The 15,923-nt window shown below is 53.2% G+C and overlaps 5 protein-coding genes across 5 annotated transcripts; 2 read left to right on the top strand and 3 right to left on the bottom strand.

Moving 5' to 3' along the window:
- Window positions 1-150: 150 nt before the first annotated feature.
- On the bottom strand, window positions 151-1,005 carry J4E86_000863 (uncharacterized protein; the record flags this gene model as incomplete). Its single annotated transcript, XM_051441436.1, has 1 exon — window positions 151-1,005. One exon carries the CDS (start codon window positions 1,003-1,005, stop codon window positions 151-153), a length of 855 nt encoding a protein of 284 aa, XP_051307607.1.
- A 505-nt stretch (window positions 1,006-1,510) lies between these two features.
- On the top strand, window positions 1,511-3,437 carry J4E86_000862 (uncharacterized protein; the record flags this gene model as incomplete). Its single annotated transcript, XM_051441435.1, has 5 exons — window positions 1,511-1,560; window positions 1,604-1,895; window positions 1,941-2,865; window positions 2,914-3,178; window positions 3,278-3,437. 5 exons carry the CDS (start codon window positions 1,511-1,513, stop codon window positions 3,435-3,437), a joined length of 1,692 nt encoding a protein of 563 aa, XP_051307606.1.
- A 414-nt stretch (window positions 3,438-3,851) lies between these two features.
- On the top strand, window positions 3,852-5,564 carry J4E86_000861 (uncharacterized protein; the record flags this gene model as incomplete). Its single annotated transcript, XM_051441434.1, has 2 exons — window positions 3,852-4,687; window positions 4,745-5,564. The coding sequence occupies 2 exons, from the start codon at window positions 3,852-3,854 to the stop codon at window positions 5,562-5,564; spliced, it is 1,656 nt and encodes a 551-aa protein (XP_051307605.1).
- A 1,855-nt stretch (window positions 5,565-7,419) lies between these two features.
- NIT4 (Nitrogen assimilation transcription factor nit-4) lies at window positions 7,420-10,289 on the bottom strand (the record flags this gene model as incomplete). The annotated part of the gene is made up of 3 exons (XM_051441433.1): window positions 7,420-8,560; window positions 8,610-10,009; window positions 10,137-10,289. The coding sequence occupies 3 exons, from the start codon at window positions 10,287-10,289 to the stop codon at window positions 7,420-7,422; spliced, it is 2,694 nt and encodes an 897-aa protein (XP_051307604.1).
- Window positions 10,290-10,905: 616 nt separating this feature from the next.
- On the bottom strand, window positions 10,906-15,004 carry J4E86_000859 (uncharacterized protein; the record flags this gene model as incomplete). Its single annotated transcript, XM_051441432.1, has 7 exons — window positions 10,906-11,050; window positions 11,104-11,335; window positions 11,386-11,488; window positions 11,617-11,668; window positions 11,722-12,654; window positions 12,701-13,508; window positions 13,555-15,004. The coding sequence occupies 7 exons, from the start codon at window positions 15,002-15,004 to the stop codon at window positions 10,906-10,908; spliced, it is 3,723 nt and encodes a 1,240-aa protein (XP_051307603.1).
- Between the last annotated feature and the right edge of the window lie 919 nt (window positions 15,005-15,923).

Raw genomic sequence — 15,923 nt, 5'->3', positions numbered from 1 at the left:
TGTTATGTGGAGTTAGAGGGAAAAGGACAAAACGGTTACTTTCTGCGACGACGATCGCGAGCTGATAAGCTCTGTTTGGGATGAGGTTTGCTTTTTTAGCTACGAATGATAAATGTTCACTTGTCGCAAACCTGAGATCTGAATGCGTGCCTATTTCTCTCCTTCGATTGTCCGCATCTTGACGCTTCCGTCCTCCATGCCGAAGTATACAGCGACAGGCTTTTGACCACCTCGTACGGTCTTGGTCAATTGGTCCTGCTCGCGAAGTTCCTGTGCATCAATTCCGTTCAGGCCGGAGAAGATGCCGACTTCCAATACACCAGTCAAGCCCTTGATAGCCTTGCTTATCGTGTTGACCTCCCATGTACCATCTGTTCCATCGCCCTTGCCCTTGCCGGCTGCAACATCCGCCGAAGTAAGCAATGCAGGGAACGGCGCATCGATAATGTAAAAGTCCTGGTCTGTCTTCAGGGGTCCCGACTTCTCCAGTAGCGTAGTCCTTAGCTTAGGGCCTGTTGAACCAAGCATCTTAAGCGCAGCAGCGACCTTGAGCTGAGACAGCGGCGCAACCTCAATTGGTATCGTCGGCCAGTTGGTCAGCAGGCGCTCTTGTCTCTTGCGGTAGTCTGCGACGCAGACAAATTTCTTCGCGCGCTCGGCGACTAGCTTCTCCTGGAACAAACACGCACCTCCACCTTTTATGCAGTTGAGTTCTGCGTCGACCTCGTCGGCTCCGTCGAAAGCGACATCGAGCATTACGCGATCCGGAAGACTGTCGAAGGAGATGGCGGTTAGGCCGGCGTTGACTACTAGTTGGCGCGATTGGAAACCTGTGGGCACGAAGAGGATATTCGGGTTCGTGGAGCGCTCCTTGATGGCCTCGACGACATAGACGATGGTTGTTCCCGAACCAATTCCAACGTGGGTGGCTGCTGGGTCGAAGTGGTCTGCTACTGCTTGGTGCGCAGCAGCGCGCTTTGCGGCTTCAACAGTCGTGTCGGTCATACTGTTTGCGTGTCCGAGGACTCCTGTGGAATGGAAAGTCCGGTGTGAAGGATGGGGATGGTGAATTGGTGCTGCAGAAGGAGATTTGCCGGTGGTCCAGGTGCTGGCTCGGTGTACAAGAGATCTAGAATTTGACAGTGGTCGGAGGGGCAGTCGAGACTTGAGATGACTGATGCTGCGCACTTGCTGATTTATATTGGCGGGCCAGACGTGGTTCGGCTTCAGCGGCATGAACTAGAGTAGGAACCTTTCCAGTAATTGCAGAGTCAGAGAAAATGAGACACTACAGTGGGTCGCGATAAGATGGCGGGATGAATGATTTTCCCGTGACGAGACGACTGAGCTGCTGCCAAAATGACGATTTGAGCCCCACTAGGACCCCGCGACAGGGATATGCCCTTAGCGCGCGGGCTGGCAGCGCGTTTGGTGCCTGGCAGCTGGAGCTTCCCAAGCTGTCGTACCAACATCGAACGCCCTCACCGTCAACCCTCCCAAATTCGCCATAATGGAGGATCTCCCACCCCCAGTGCAGGGCCCGACCGCGAAGGAGAAGAAGTATGTTTGCTGCAAACACTTCTATCAATACTGACAAGAGCAGGTACGACCGTCAACTACGCCTCTGGGGAGCCACCGGCCAAATCGCACTCGAGAACTCACATATCCTCCTCATAAACTCTGGCCCAGGAGTCGTAGGTGTAGAGACGCTCAAAAACCTTGTTCTGCCCTGCATCGGCAACTTCACGATCCAAGACTCGGCCATCGTCAGCGAAGCAGATCTAGGCGTCAACTTCTTCCTGGAGGACCAGCATCTAGGAGGCTATCGAGCTGAACATACGTGCAATCTGCTTAAGGAACTGAACCCAGATGTGGACGGTCACTTCGTCACAGAGGTTGGTCAAATGACGTCTTGTCGCGTACTCCGCTAATCGCAATAGCCTCTAGAGTCATGGCTGGCGCAACCTGACGCTCTGCGACCATATACTCTCATCATTGCGACCGCGCCTATCCGTCCCGAAATCCTCGCCAAGCTCTCCGACCACGCAAGCGCTGCGCTCATTCCGCTGTTCTACGTCCATTCGGTCGGCTTCTACGCCCACTTCTCCGTACACCTACCTCCAGCGTTCCCCATCGTAGACACACATCCCAGCCCAGAGACCACATCGGATTTGCGGTTGTTACGGCCATGGCCAGAGCTTGTTCAATACGCGGAAGAGAAGACGGCGGATCTAGACAACATGAAGGCAGAAGATCACGGTCATGTCCCATGGATAGCACTGCTGCTGCACTTCCTCGAGCGTTGGAAGAAGGACCACGGTGGAGAGGTACCGCAGACGTACAAGGAGAAGACAGAGTTCAGGACATCAGTAGCGCAGGCTGCGCGCACAAACAACCCAGAAGGTGGCGAAGAGAACTTTGATGAAGCAGTGGCGGCAGTTCTCAAGTCATTGAACCCACCACAAGCTAGCAGTTCTGTCAAAGAGATCTTCACGGCGCCAGAATGTCTTCTGGTCCGCGAGGACTCACCAAGCTTCTGGGTCATCGCCAACGCTATCGGCCTGTTCTACACCAAGTACAACGTTCTCCCGGTACCCGGCTCTGTGCCCGATATGAAGGCGCGGTCAGCAGACTACATCCAGCTGCAGAACGTATACAAGTCAAAAGCACGAAAGGATCTGGCAGAAGTGGTGGACAGCGTGCGGTTCTTGGAGCGGAATGCTGGCCGTAGCACGCCGATCGACGAGAAAGATATTGAGACATTCTGCAAGAATGCTGCACATATCAAACTAGTGCGCGGACGGCCGTTCCACGTTGTGCAAGCAGGCGAGAAGATCAAGTGGGGAGACCGTGCGAAGTCGATCGGTAAGGAAACCCATCTCAACATTTACTACCTCAACTAACGTCCTGTAGCTCAGCTCCTCACATTCCCCGACTCGCAGATCCCGCTGTACATTGCATTCCTAGCATGGGACGAGTTCCTTGCAACACACGATCAAGATGGTCTGGGCGGAGCACCCCGCGTTGCTGGGGAGAGCGATGTTGAAACCGACTCAGAGAAGCTCACTGGGATCGCCTTCAAGATTGCGAACGATCTTGTCAAAGAGGCAAACGCCGACATTGAGGAAGACGAGTACGCGACAATCAAGTCACAAATTGGAGAATACACGCACGAGCTGTAAGTACACATCGTCCATGGACTTGGATTGAGACAGCTTTCCTACGAAAGCCTCGTCGCGGCATTTCAGCAGTAAACAGCCGACTGACCAAACTACAGTGCACGAGCCGGTGGTGCTGAACTCCACAACATTGGTGCCCTGACTGGTGGAATCGTTTCGCAGGAGATCATCAAGGCTATCACTGAACAATATGTTCCAGTTGACAATACCTGTGTATTTGACGGAATCAAGAGCAAAAGCACCGTTTTCAAGGTCTAAGAGATGTGATCATGGACCTGAGTTTGGTCAGGAATATCTTCTTGGATGGCAAGAGTCCAATTTCGCCCATCAGTTGGGACGGCTGGGCATAGCATTGCAGATGAAGCGAGTAACAGCATGAGATGGGATGAGTTGGCATAGCGCGGCGTTCATACATGGCCGTTGCACATATAGCTGGCTGGAGATGGAACACCCCAAACAGGGCGCAGCGAATCGTGCAAATAACAATAAAGAACAATGACAACTTTGTCCTTCTAGGACTGCGCAGAGTGAGAGTGAAGGTGCAGCTAGCGCATAATGAATCTTTGCCCGGATTGAAGCAAGCACGAACAGGACTACGCAGCCCATTATTGCGCCTTGTTGTCCAACTGGAGCCTCCGATTTGGAACCCGCACAATATCCATCTTCGCAAATATGGCCAGACTACGCAAGGTGACTTCCAAGCAGCATACTCTGGGGTCTCCCGCTACATCCCAACTGCGGCCCATTCCGGGCGATGACAAAGCAGCAAGATCTCCAGCGCGGTCACGTGGTCGACGTGACGCGATCGAAGCCGACGCGCCGGACCCCAGCCAAACAAATCCAACTGTCAACCCTCTGTCATCCCAAATTCTCCCTGTCTGCGAACGACCCATGGACTCTTCCTTCGACCTCCCCGACTCCACCGATTGGATAAAGACGTCCCTACCCGCGTTCGAACCGCTCGAAGTTGCCTTGCGCTGCGAAGTCTGCAAGGAGTTCTACAACAACCCTGTCATCACGCCGTGTAGCCATACCTTCTGTTCGATATGCATACGAAGATGCATCACCGCGGACGGCAAGTGTCCGAGCTGCAAGACTGGGTGCTCGAGCGACAAACTGGCGCCCAACATTGCGATCAGAGAAGTCGTGATGCGCTTTCAAGAGGCGAGACCCAAGGCCATGGAGTTGGCGCGCGCAGACAAGGAAGAGGAGACCACGAAGGCTAGCAAGAAGAAGCGGAAGCTGGAAGACACAGATATGGAAGACGAGGACAACGTCAGGCATACACGATCGCGGCAGACGCGAACTAGGAGCCAGCGCAACGGAGGCAGAGCTGGGTCGCCAATGGTCGTCGCGGATAGCGAAGACGACGGTGACGACGATTTCATGCCAGATGGCATGGTCAAGTGTCCGATGTGCAGCAAGCCAATGAAGGAAGAGCTGGTCTACAACCATCTGGACATATGCACTGGGCCAGAAAACTCGCAAGGGCGTAGCACCCGGTCAAGGTACGCAGATATATGACAGCACATCTACGTCAGCTGGCTAACGACACCCACTTGTAGGACTAAGACTGCGTTCCCACCCGCTTTCCAAATACGAAAGAAAGACCCCTCGCCTCCACCGACGAGATTATCCCAGCTCAACTATGCTATGCTCACGGAGACTAAGTTGCGGAAGAAACTGCAAGAAATCGGCATACCTACCTGGGGTTCAAAAGACCTGATGAGGCGGCGGCATGTCGAATGGCTCAATATCTACAATTCGAATTGCGACGCCGACGAAAGTGTGCGGAAGAGCAAGAGGCAGTTACTGAGAGAGCTAGACGAATGGGAACAGACACTAGGTGGAAGAGCGGGCACCAAAGAGAACAAAATCATGAAGAAAGACTTTGACGGTGACGGGTATGCGAAGACACACAAGACCGAATTCGACGACTTGATAGCACGAGCGCGGCAGAAGCGTGCCACACCCAAGACGGACAGCGAAGGACCAACAGAGCGGAACACGCCCTCGGAGGAGCAACATACAGAATCACAGAATCGCCAATCATTGTCAGTCAACGGTACCGAAACTTCCTTCCACGGCCCATCGTCGACGCAAACACCCTCAGATATACATCCACATCCCTCGAATAATCCCAATCCTCACGGAATGAACGGCACAGCGCTCGCAAGTATAGACGCAAAAGCTGCGGAGGCCAATAACATACCCGTCAAAGTTACTGCATCAACGCTCGAGCATCCAGTGGAAAGTGTAACACGGCGTGGGTCAGCGGCCATGGAGGGGATACAAAACTCTTTAGGAAGTCCCAGTCGCAAGATGTCCCTGCTTACACTTCCTGAAGAGCCGGTCAGAGACGCGGAGGGAGGCACGGCTGTGTAATAATAGGTAGTTGCGATGTTTGGCAACGAAGCTTTGGCAAGTCCAGCGGTTGAAAAGGCTCTCTTCACTTCGAACCCAGTCATCACTTTCACACGTCCAATTCACTCGCACGCCATGCTTCCCCTTAGCATCTTAGTATACGTTACCGCGGCGCTCGCTATCTCTCTATCTATACGTCACATGTTACAACCCACCGATCGTTAAAGATAGCGATACCTCCAGCGGTGAATCATCGTGATCGAACGGTGTCATTCAGAAACGACTCGTATTCCAACTCATTAATTACAATGCAAACATCCAGCACAGTTTCTCCTCTGGTTGGACCACGCCCTGCTCCACAAAACCGCACAAATACCAATCCAATGGGACCACGAGAAAGACGAGCCGAGTACATGGCGGCGCGCAGAGCAACCCCAAACCCGGGCCAGCACGCCTACAATGACCCCGGATATGTCAGTCCAACTCCCCCTCGCGGCTCCAGACGCACCAGCCTCCCGTCATCCACACCAGGACGAGGATCCACATCACCGGGAGCCCCATATGCCCGATACAGGGGAGAAGACAACCTGCCCAACGATGTCTTACCATGGGTTCTCGATCCACCTAGAGGAAGGAGAACGCCTACACTGAGAAGAGCGCCGAATATACAATGGGATCGTTCGGGAGGACTCCGCACAGTGCCGAGTTTCACTTCAACGGGAGGGTCTGCCTCGGAAGATGATGCCGGTGTTGATGGCCGGGATAGAGATGGACAGCCAGAAAGCAGCCGAGCGGCAGCGTCTCGCCCACGCTCTCACAATATTTATCCCCGACAACCCCAGAGAGGGCTAAACGGTAAGACTACTCACATGCCATACGACTACATCCTACTGATCAGTGGTACAAATAGTTCCTCCACTGCATGAAGACGACTCGACTCGCCCACGCTCTTCAAATCCAACCCTTGTCTCCCAACTCAGAAGAGGCGAGCTACATGAACAGCTACTAGATTGTAAAACTGCCACCACTACCCTACAATTATGATCTTGACTAATCAACAATACATATAGTCCGTCAGCCTCCTCAAAACAACACTCAACTCCGCTCGCGATCCCCACCCAACCCCCCGCCCCGCGTCTTACCCGACTCAGAAACCACAAACCCACTCCAAAACTTCCGACCCCATGCCTTAAGTCCTGTAGAAGAAGAGGTTCGCAGGAAGCCAGTTCCTTTCGGAAATGTCCCAGACCTCGTGAAATCGCGCAGATACCGAAATCGCCGACATGCCACAGATTCACCACCGACACCCCCGGAACCAGGCTCCCCACGACCTCGGCCCCGTGGCAGACATTACCTACCCGACGAATACGATGGCGATAATGCCTCACTACGCGAAGCAGAGGCCTTGCGTATCCAGCACGTGACGAATGAAGAAGTGCGAAGGAGCGAGAGGAATATCGGACCTCTGCCAAGTCGCGATAATAGACCAGAGGCTGGGCTTACCGAGGGTGATCCCATGCTGGAAAGGCTTTGGCGAGAATGGGAAGAGGATTATGATGAGCTTGCTCGACGTGTACGGAAGAGGAATAAGGAGAAACATTCGTTCAAAGGGAAGGCGCAGAGGTGTTGGCGCAAGGTCAAGAAGTTCCTTGGGAAGCGCATAAGAGGTGAAGACATGTGGGTGTAGGGCATGTGGTTCAAACGTGTCTATTAGTTCATTTCTAGTTGCCGACGCCGTTGTAGCGCCTGGAATATCAACGCTGATCGATCGTGCTACTCGATCCTGTATCTGACAAGAAGTGATTCATCTACACATTGCATTCGCTAAAAGACATAGCAATACCATCTCCACAGAAGAGCCATGTTCCTCATTAGCTTACTGATACCAACTCTGCTCATCATAAGTAAACCCTTGCATACCCATACCATTAAATCCAGCTACACCGAACCCATTCAAACTTGGGGCCGGAGCAGCACTTGTATTCCCGTTCGTATACCCATTGACCCCATTGCCACCCACAGGCCCCCCACTCATCTCACTGCTCATAACAGGCGCATTGGTGTTACCCTGGAATGCACCCGCTGGGCTGGTGGTGTTTGCAAACCAGTTCGCAATATCGTCGATGCCTTGGGGATTCCAGTTCTCAAAATCGGTCGCGAGCTGTGTCTGATCGCGATAGATCCAGTCTTGGCCTTCTCGTAGCAATTGGTCGACGCCGCCGAAGAGCTGGCTTGGAGAGCTTCCAGCGGTGGTCTGACCATCAACGGAGCGCCGACCTTGTGTGGAGGCGGGTGTCGGTGCGTTGAGAGAGTTTGATGAGTTTTGTGGTGTGCTGACCTGGTGCTGATTGCGCATGTAAGCCAGGGCGTTTGCGTCGGAAGGAGGTATGGTGTGGGTGCTGGAGGGGCGCGTGGAAGGATCATTGCTTACGGAACTGGAAGTGTTGGCTGTTGCTTGGGCAAAGAACTGGGGTGTTGCCATGTTGGCCAAGTTCATGCTGTATGGCTGGAGGCTTGGTGATGTCTGGCTCGCAGGCGACGGATGCTGATCTCTCATCTGTACGGATCCACGGCGAATTGCTTTCGGCGTGCTGATCTCGTTCCAGGGGCCATACTTGGTATCTGTGCGGGACAGCACTGTAGCAGCTTCTTCGGGCAGATCGACTTTCCAGCGTTTGGCCAGGACGCTGAGGATGCCGAGCGTCCGACGAGCACAAAGCCAGCCTTCCGCTATCTCCTCGAGATGCTTGACACCGTGTATTATATCGCGCTTCGCATTCTTCTCTGGTAGGTTGAGAAGATGTATGGTGCATGCCGAGTGCGTGATGTAGACACAGATGTTGCATATCTGGCGCAAGCCATGCGATCGCTTGTATAGTCGGAGCAACTTCGAGATCATGGCAGCAGCTTGTGTGCATAGTTTCCTCGGCGATACACTTGCGGGCAGTGGCGAGTTGTTCGGATTGTACTTGAGGAACGGTCGGAAAAGATGAATATACAATAACTGAAAGAACATGCTGTAATTGGTTAGTACGAGTGCTGTTCTGATGCGAAGGGTGTACTTACTGCATGACCAGCATGTGCGGCAATCCGCCCTCCTTCGGCTCCAACTCTTTTGGTAAGTCCCTTCTCCAGGTCTCCAAACGCATGTGTATCTCGCTCAGCTTCTTCAGTTCCGCCTGTCTGCCCTTGACCTTGTCCATATCGATCGGGTTGTAGAAGGAGTTCATGAGGTCGCTGGAGATCTCACAAAGCTTGGATATCTGGAGAGCGACTGCACGCGTCCGACTTGGCTGAGAGTGTGCTTGACTGAGACCGGAGTCTGTGACTGCGCTCCACGTTTCTGCATCCTCGCTGGGAAAGACTTCGAACTTCGGCACTGTAAGGATCGTGTTGGGTAGTTGCGGCAATCGTCCCATGTAATTGCTCCAGCATTTGTCGAACAAGAAGCAGCCCCAGAATGTGATCCGCCGCGCGTCCTCTTCGTTGTCATCGATGGTGTCTTTGCTGTGCATACCAAGGTTCAGGCCGAGGTCGCAGGCCATGCGAAACGACATGCCACTGTAGACCCAACCCTTTGCTTCCCGCCCGCAACCTGCTTCCCGTACAGACATCAATGCTAGAGCTTGTACAGTCGTCAGAGCTGGCATCTCGTGCAAATCGTCCTCCATAATCAACCGCTTAGCTTCCTTGAAGAAGTGGTCGCCTGCCGTGGCAGAGTCGTCACGGACAGCCCTGGCGGCCGGCCACGATGTGAAGTGACACCCCAGTGCTAGCATAGCATTGACTAGCAGCGGCGAACAGTATTGCGATTTCCTTCCGGATCCCAGCTGCGGTTTGCCTTGTTGGAATTCTTGCAGGAAGAGATTCTTGGATAGCGTCGTGAAAAAGCTGTAGTGCCAGCAAAAGTACATGCTGATCAGATGCTGCACAAGCTCCGGATCCGAGGTGACAGTCGTCCACGAGCAGAACGGGTCCTGCGCCTCCTGGTACTGGTCCTCGGAATATGTGTCCGGCGATTCCGCAGAGTCGTTGCCTTGGCCCAGGTATATCAGATGCGATGTGCCGCCAATGTATCTGGTCGACCCGTCTTCCAGGCGCAGCTCGCCCATCTTCCCGCTCAGCTGACTCTCGAATGTGCCCTTTGCCGGCGCCATGATGGGCGTTGTAATCGGACTAATCGGGTCATCTTCGTCGTCTTCGCCGTTCTCCTTCGCTATGATAGCCTCTGCAACGGAGTCCAAGCTCTCGCATGTCCGTATCTGGTGTACGAGGTCGGCGACTTCTTCTTCCGGGTAGTTCAGGATAGCTTGGATAAGCGTCTGGAGGGTGGAATTACGCGTCTTGAGGTTGTCGATGTCCTTCTTGTAGACGCCTTTGCGGCGGTGGTCCGAATTCGGATCGTAGATGCACGGCGTGTTGTAGACGGCGGCACATGCAGAGCAGGCGGGAGTGGTACCGTCGCACTGTGCGGCAGATTAGCGACTGCTCTCGTACAGGGCGCGTGGTTCCGAGGGGGCTGGTGATCATCCGGAGAATGTGTGTATAGGCCGGAGAAAGGGCATCAGGGCCAATTCCCGTTACCTAACATACCTTGGACTTGCGCTTCCTGCATGGCACGCAGGCGGACGAGATGCAGCGGCGCTTCTTAGAATCCTCGCTTCCGGCATCCCTCTTGCTCCGGCGTCCCTTCTTGTTGGGCGTGTCAGAAGTCGGGTGCGCTTCCGCAGTGGTGTTGTTCTCCATTACAGGTCTTGTCGGTTTACCGGAGAAGCAAATTGTGGGGGAATGGCGGGGCGCGCTTTGACGGGCCTCTTCTCACGCGACATTAATCAGCTTGCAGTGGATATGGCAGGCTGTCGAGGTCCGGGGCTCTATCTCGCAGGCTCAACATGGCTGGCCAAGGACAGGGAAGCGGGCGCAATCACGTCGGAATCGGCGTCGCATTGGGCTGGTGATGAGGGCCTACGCGACCGAGCTGCGTCGCTGAGGTACCTCGCTATCAGCAGCCCGCTGATTGGCTGGCTCTTCGGCCCTTATCTGGAGACTCTTCTTAGCTGGGCGAACGCGTCCATGACTGCAGCAGAGGCGCGATAAAGCAACGAGGTAGTAGCACTTTTGCATCATTCGATAGCTTTTTAGCCCAAAAACAAATTCCCATCATGGACCCGGGAGGTCTCCAGCGCATCATTGGACGCTGGAGAAATCCTAGGAGTGCTGTGTAGCCCGCCAGGCCATCCCGAAATCAAACTCCACGACGCCAAAACCAACGCCTGTAGTCCCCAAACCGACCCAAGAAAGTTCAAATTCGCACTTTTTAGACGCCTGTATACCTCAAATCCCATCGAAATCCCGTACCACACTAGAGATCGTCGGCATAGCCCTCGTCATCACGATCAGCCCTGAAACCACCGCGTGGATCGGGGTTATCGACCATGATGAAAGGCTTACCATCGGGGTCCTCCTCCAAGTTGCCGAACAATCGCATCAGCGTGCGTGTGTCCATCCTGCTCGTTGTTAGTTATGCGTCGATCGATCGCCAAGAAAAATCAACACGTACTTCTTCATAGTCTTGCCATCGTCCTCCATGATCGCAGCAATCTCCTTGTCCTTGCGATCTTGCATGCCGATGAGATGCTCGTCGACCGTGTTCTTGACGCAGAGACGGCTCATGAACGTCTCCTCGCGCTGGCCGATGCGGAACACGCGGCAGAAAGCCTGCTGTTCGGAGGCCGAGTTCCACCAGGGATCGATCATGATGACCTTGGACGCCATGGTCAGGTTGAGGCCCACTGCAATGCGAGTTAGCAAGGCAGCTAGTAAGAGTATTGGGAGTGCTTACAGCCGCCACAACGCAGAGACGCCAGCATTATCTGGCAATCTGGGTTCTCGGCGAACGAACTGATGGCCTTATCGCGGGCGCTCAGGCTCATTTTGCCATGGTACTGCGCAATATGTTTAGCAACAATCTACAAAAGCTTGAGGATTTGGGTAGTGCCGGGAGGCATTCGCGGTTGATTTCAGCGTCAAACGAGCGGACGAAAGGGCATGTCGCTGTCTGGCTGGTACTTACTTCTGCAAACTGCCAACCTTCTTTCTTGAATACCTGTGCCAGAATGCGAATCCTGTGGGCTGTTAGCGTCTGAATCGCGGGAATCAAGGAGTCAAAGCTACTCACATGGCCAGAAACTGCGTATAGACGATGATCTTGACTTGTTCGTTCTCCTTGAGCCAGTTGATGATCTGGCTCTTGACAGCAATGGTCTTCGCAGAGGGTAGGACGTCATCGCCAGCGAAAGTAAGCCAATTCTCTGCAATGTCTTCTTGACCGAGGCGTGCGCGCTGCTTTTCCTTGTTCTTCTTCTTGTTGGCTCGTGTGCCTCGTGCAGGTGCATCAGGTGTATCGTCCTCATCTACCTCACAAGGAATAATATGGGTAGGAGTAGCACCACAAGCCTTGCATGGTGGGATTATATCCGTGTCTTCCTCGGCCATTGGAAGGATCACCTCATTCTCGTAGCAAGGCTCCTTGCAGATGAGGTGACCACAGGACGTTATATGCGGCGCTCGGGGTTGCTTTCCACACCAGCCGCATTTCGCCTTTTGCTTTGTCTTCTCCCAACTCTCACCTGTCTTGAGGCTGCCGAGGAAGGGCTTGAAGTTGAAGTCCTTGCCGAATTCGCCGCCTGTGGTGAACTTTTGGATCAGATCATCTGCAGGGTCTTCTTCGACTACCTGGTCGAACTCTTCTTCCAGTAAATCATCGTCTTTGTCGATGGCATTGGCGTTGGCAGTTTCGTCCTCTGACACGTAAGCCTCTCCTCGCTCTTTGGCAGCTTTCTTGGCAGCGTCTTTCCTAGCTTTGGCAGCTTTCTTGGTGGCAGCTTTCTTGGCTTCGATAGCGGCAGTCTTCTTCTTCTGGTCAGCAGCAACCTTTTCAAGCTGCTTGCGAACTGAAATGATCGTCTTTCCATTCTGGTTCTTCGGGTTCTTGGCCTCATTATCGACCACACTCTTGATGGCCTCAATGTCTTCGCGCTCGAGAAGGTCACGGATGACGAATTGGAGCATGAGGATGTGGCCGGTCAATTGACGAAGGCGAAGAAGCATGCTGTAAATTGTTAGCAAGGTTACTTGGGCTGAGATAGAGTACTTACACCAACGCGTTGCTGTATGACTTGTCCAGAGTGCCATTCTGCGCCCACATGTTGATGCATTTGGCAAAGCGTGCGCGAACAATGTCGTAGATGCTCCTCTCGACGGAATTGAAATCACACCAGTAAGTCGACTGGTCAGCCTGAGGAAGCTTCAGGATGGGAGCGCCAAACATCTCGTCGGCGTGGGTGCGTCGAATCATGAACTGCGAAAGGCGCACTAGCAGTCTCTCGGTGTTCTCGTCATTCTTACTGTCGCAGTAATTGTGCTTGAATATCTTGAAGCTGCCAGTGTGAGGGACACCAAGGAACTTGAAGTAAGGGTACAGCTCAGTCAGGCTGTTGAGAATTGGTGTACCGCTGAGGGCCCACTTGTGATGCGCCATCAAAGCTCGACATGCGATCGATGTTCGCGACATATGGTTCTTGATAGCCTGAGCCTCATCGAGAACGATGCGCAAGAACATCATGCGGTGTAGAGGACCCCTCTCATTCTCGAAGATTTCCCTCCACCAAGCTAGCTTCTGCTCGGCAGTTTGGCATTCGATAGGCGGTTCGTTTTTGGGATACGACTTCATGATTTCCGTGTACGTAGTAAGAACGACGTCGTGTCCTGCTAGAATCTGAGCGGAATTGGTAGAGTCAAGACGCGTACCGGCGCCGTAGCGCATAATCTTCATATTGACTTTGGAGGCGTCGGTGTGCAGCTCGATTTCATTCTTCCATTGCGTCAAGAGTGCAGGAGTCGCAATAAGGAGAGTTGTCTTGGGGCCTGTATCGTTCTTAGGTGGTCGACCGTTGATCATGTTCGCTGCAGGAGTCAGTTTGATTTGACAAGGTATGTTGAGAGCACTTACCTAGCATCATGAGAGTCTTTCCAAGTCCCATCTGATCAGCCATCAAGCCACCTTTCGGTTCATCAGATCCATTCTCCCGGCGACGCATGAAGGCGGTACCGAGCACTTGATAGGGCTTGAGTGACGTGCTCATACCTCTCACTCGCCAGAGACCGTTCCCGTCTGCCTTGACATGACCCGTACCATCAAAGTCTATTGTCGCTTTCAACAGAACATTCATATCGGTGGTTGCCTTCTTTCTGTCGTCAAGCGGGACGCTAGCGATGAGCTCTCTCAACGCATCAGCTTTGTTTCTTGATCTGAACCCTGGCTGGTCAGCTGCGTTAGCGCCGGCTTGTTGCTGGAAGACATTGGCGTTGAACAAAGACGCCGCTTGCTTGACCGCGTGAATAGCGTCCTGTTTATTCTTCGAAGTCTTATTACCACGAGCCCTGACGGGCTTTTTAGGGCCAGATCTTGGCTTCGCGGGTCCCTTTCCCTTCGAGCCTTTGCCACGACCAGAAGGCACAGAAGCCTGTTCTTCGGCCGAAGCTACAGCTCGCTTCTGCTTCTTCCGTGACGCGTCGCCTTCTGCTTCAAGAGCCACATGCATGCTCTGGAGCTCGGCATCATGCATTGACATAGGCTGTCCTTCTTTGGTAGGCATCGGTCGGCGGCGCTTGCGAGTTCCAGAATCTGCGAAGTCGAAGTCATGATCAGATTCCACCTCTTCCTCAATGTTTCGTGTTAAATTGAACTCTGGGAAAAGGTCAACTTCGCCGTCATCCGCTTCTCTGTCTTTGGCAAGATCGCGAGATCGCTTCTTCTTTCTGGCTTCCTCAACACCCCTTATCTTCATCCACGCAACCTGCTCTACGAATGATAGAGTACCCTTCGTCCTCTTCACCTCATCGTAATAGCGCTTCTTGGCTTGGAAATCTTTGATGGCTCTCTTGTCCGCAAGATCGTCCTCAATAATAGCCGGAACAGCAGCGGATGAAGACTGTCCTGGTCTGACAGCCTCAAGATACGCCTCATCGTCAAGGTTGGAGCTGGTCGGATATGCTGGTGTTTGTCTGCTAGCGACCAGCTTCTGATGCTGCCGTTCTTTCTGCATGGCGCGAATCTTTTGAATGATTGAACCGGCCACCTTTGGACGAGGTGGAGTAAGCATTGGCGGAGTGGCGATGGGTGCGACGGGTTCTTGTTGATGCTTAAGGATCTGGGAAGGGGGTTCGTCTTCAGGAATGAACAGCGAGTCAGGATCGCGGACTTGCTCGATTGAAGGCACAGGTGTGTCTTGATCGTGATCCATGTTCTCGACTTGTGATAGCGAGACCTGAGCATCGGCCATGTTGTCCTCATCATCAGGCTCGACCATAAGTGCATCTTGATCATGGTCGAGGTTATCGCTAGCTGGTACCGGGACTTGAGCGTCGGACATAGCGTTCATGCCATCCGGCTCGGCCATGATGGCTGAGCGTTGAGGTGGGACTTTAGTAGTAGTTGTGTACTAGTTGAAGGTCGGAATAGGGTTGAAAGATTGATGAAGAATGAGGAGGAGTGCGGTGGAGGGAGGACGGAGGAGGCGCAGAAAGTGAGGCTTATATAGAGGCTCACGCGACAGACGACGGAGCGGGGAGCTAGGTGAGAGAGATGCGCAGCAGACGCTGGAGGTCCAGATTGAGGTGAGAGAGTAATACATGGGGGATACCTGTCAGAAGCCATTTGTACCAGCACTTCAGGTCGGTTTGCTCAAGTCGAGGTGAGTGAGCGTCTGGAATACCATAATGCAAATTTGTTGGTAGTCCACTGTACGCGACTCGCTGAGAGCCTCCTGGTCGCCTCAAAAGAGTTGCGGCTGTGGTCGAAGTAGACATTGTCGGCGATGTACCCATCTAAGGTCTCCTGGCTCCGGTTGGCGCAATACAATGTGCGCGACTTGCTGAGAACCTCCTCGCACCTCCCGAACAGTTGTCATCGTGAGTGACGCAGGCATTGTAGGCGGCAAACCGATTCGAGGTTTCCTGACCTTTCAACAGGTTAGCGCAAATTCATCATTATAATGCTCACACAGGAAGAGAGCGGCACCCGTTTCGAAGCATACAACCCGAAGTTGCGATACTTCGTAGCCTGCAGCTCTGCTACATGATATGCATCATTGTATAAGAACCCGCGTTAGACATTATTCTTTATATTGTTATGGGTTAAGGTGCTACAATACACCTGTCGTGTTATTGGGTATCGGAACAAATTCGAAAGGAAACGGCAGTAGGTGCAGTATGTATACCCATGTAAGCAAAGAAGACTCCCTATTCACCACCTCTTTCCGAAGAAACCCTACAAGTATGCACATGAAGAAAACAAAGAAAGAGTCTGTGAGAGACCTC

This window comes from Alternaria arbusti, assembly GCF_024043155.1.
Source record: "Alternaria arbusti strain BMP 1465 chromosome Unknown scaffold_1, whole genome shotgun sequence".
In the NCBI taxonomy this organism is placed as follows: domain Eukaryota; kingdom Fungi; phylum Ascomycota; class Dothideomycetes; order Pleosporales; family Pleosporaceae; genus Alternaria; species Alternaria arbusti.
Note: the sequence above shows the minus strand (reverse complement) of the source record. Positions and strands in the feature narration are given on the sequence as shown.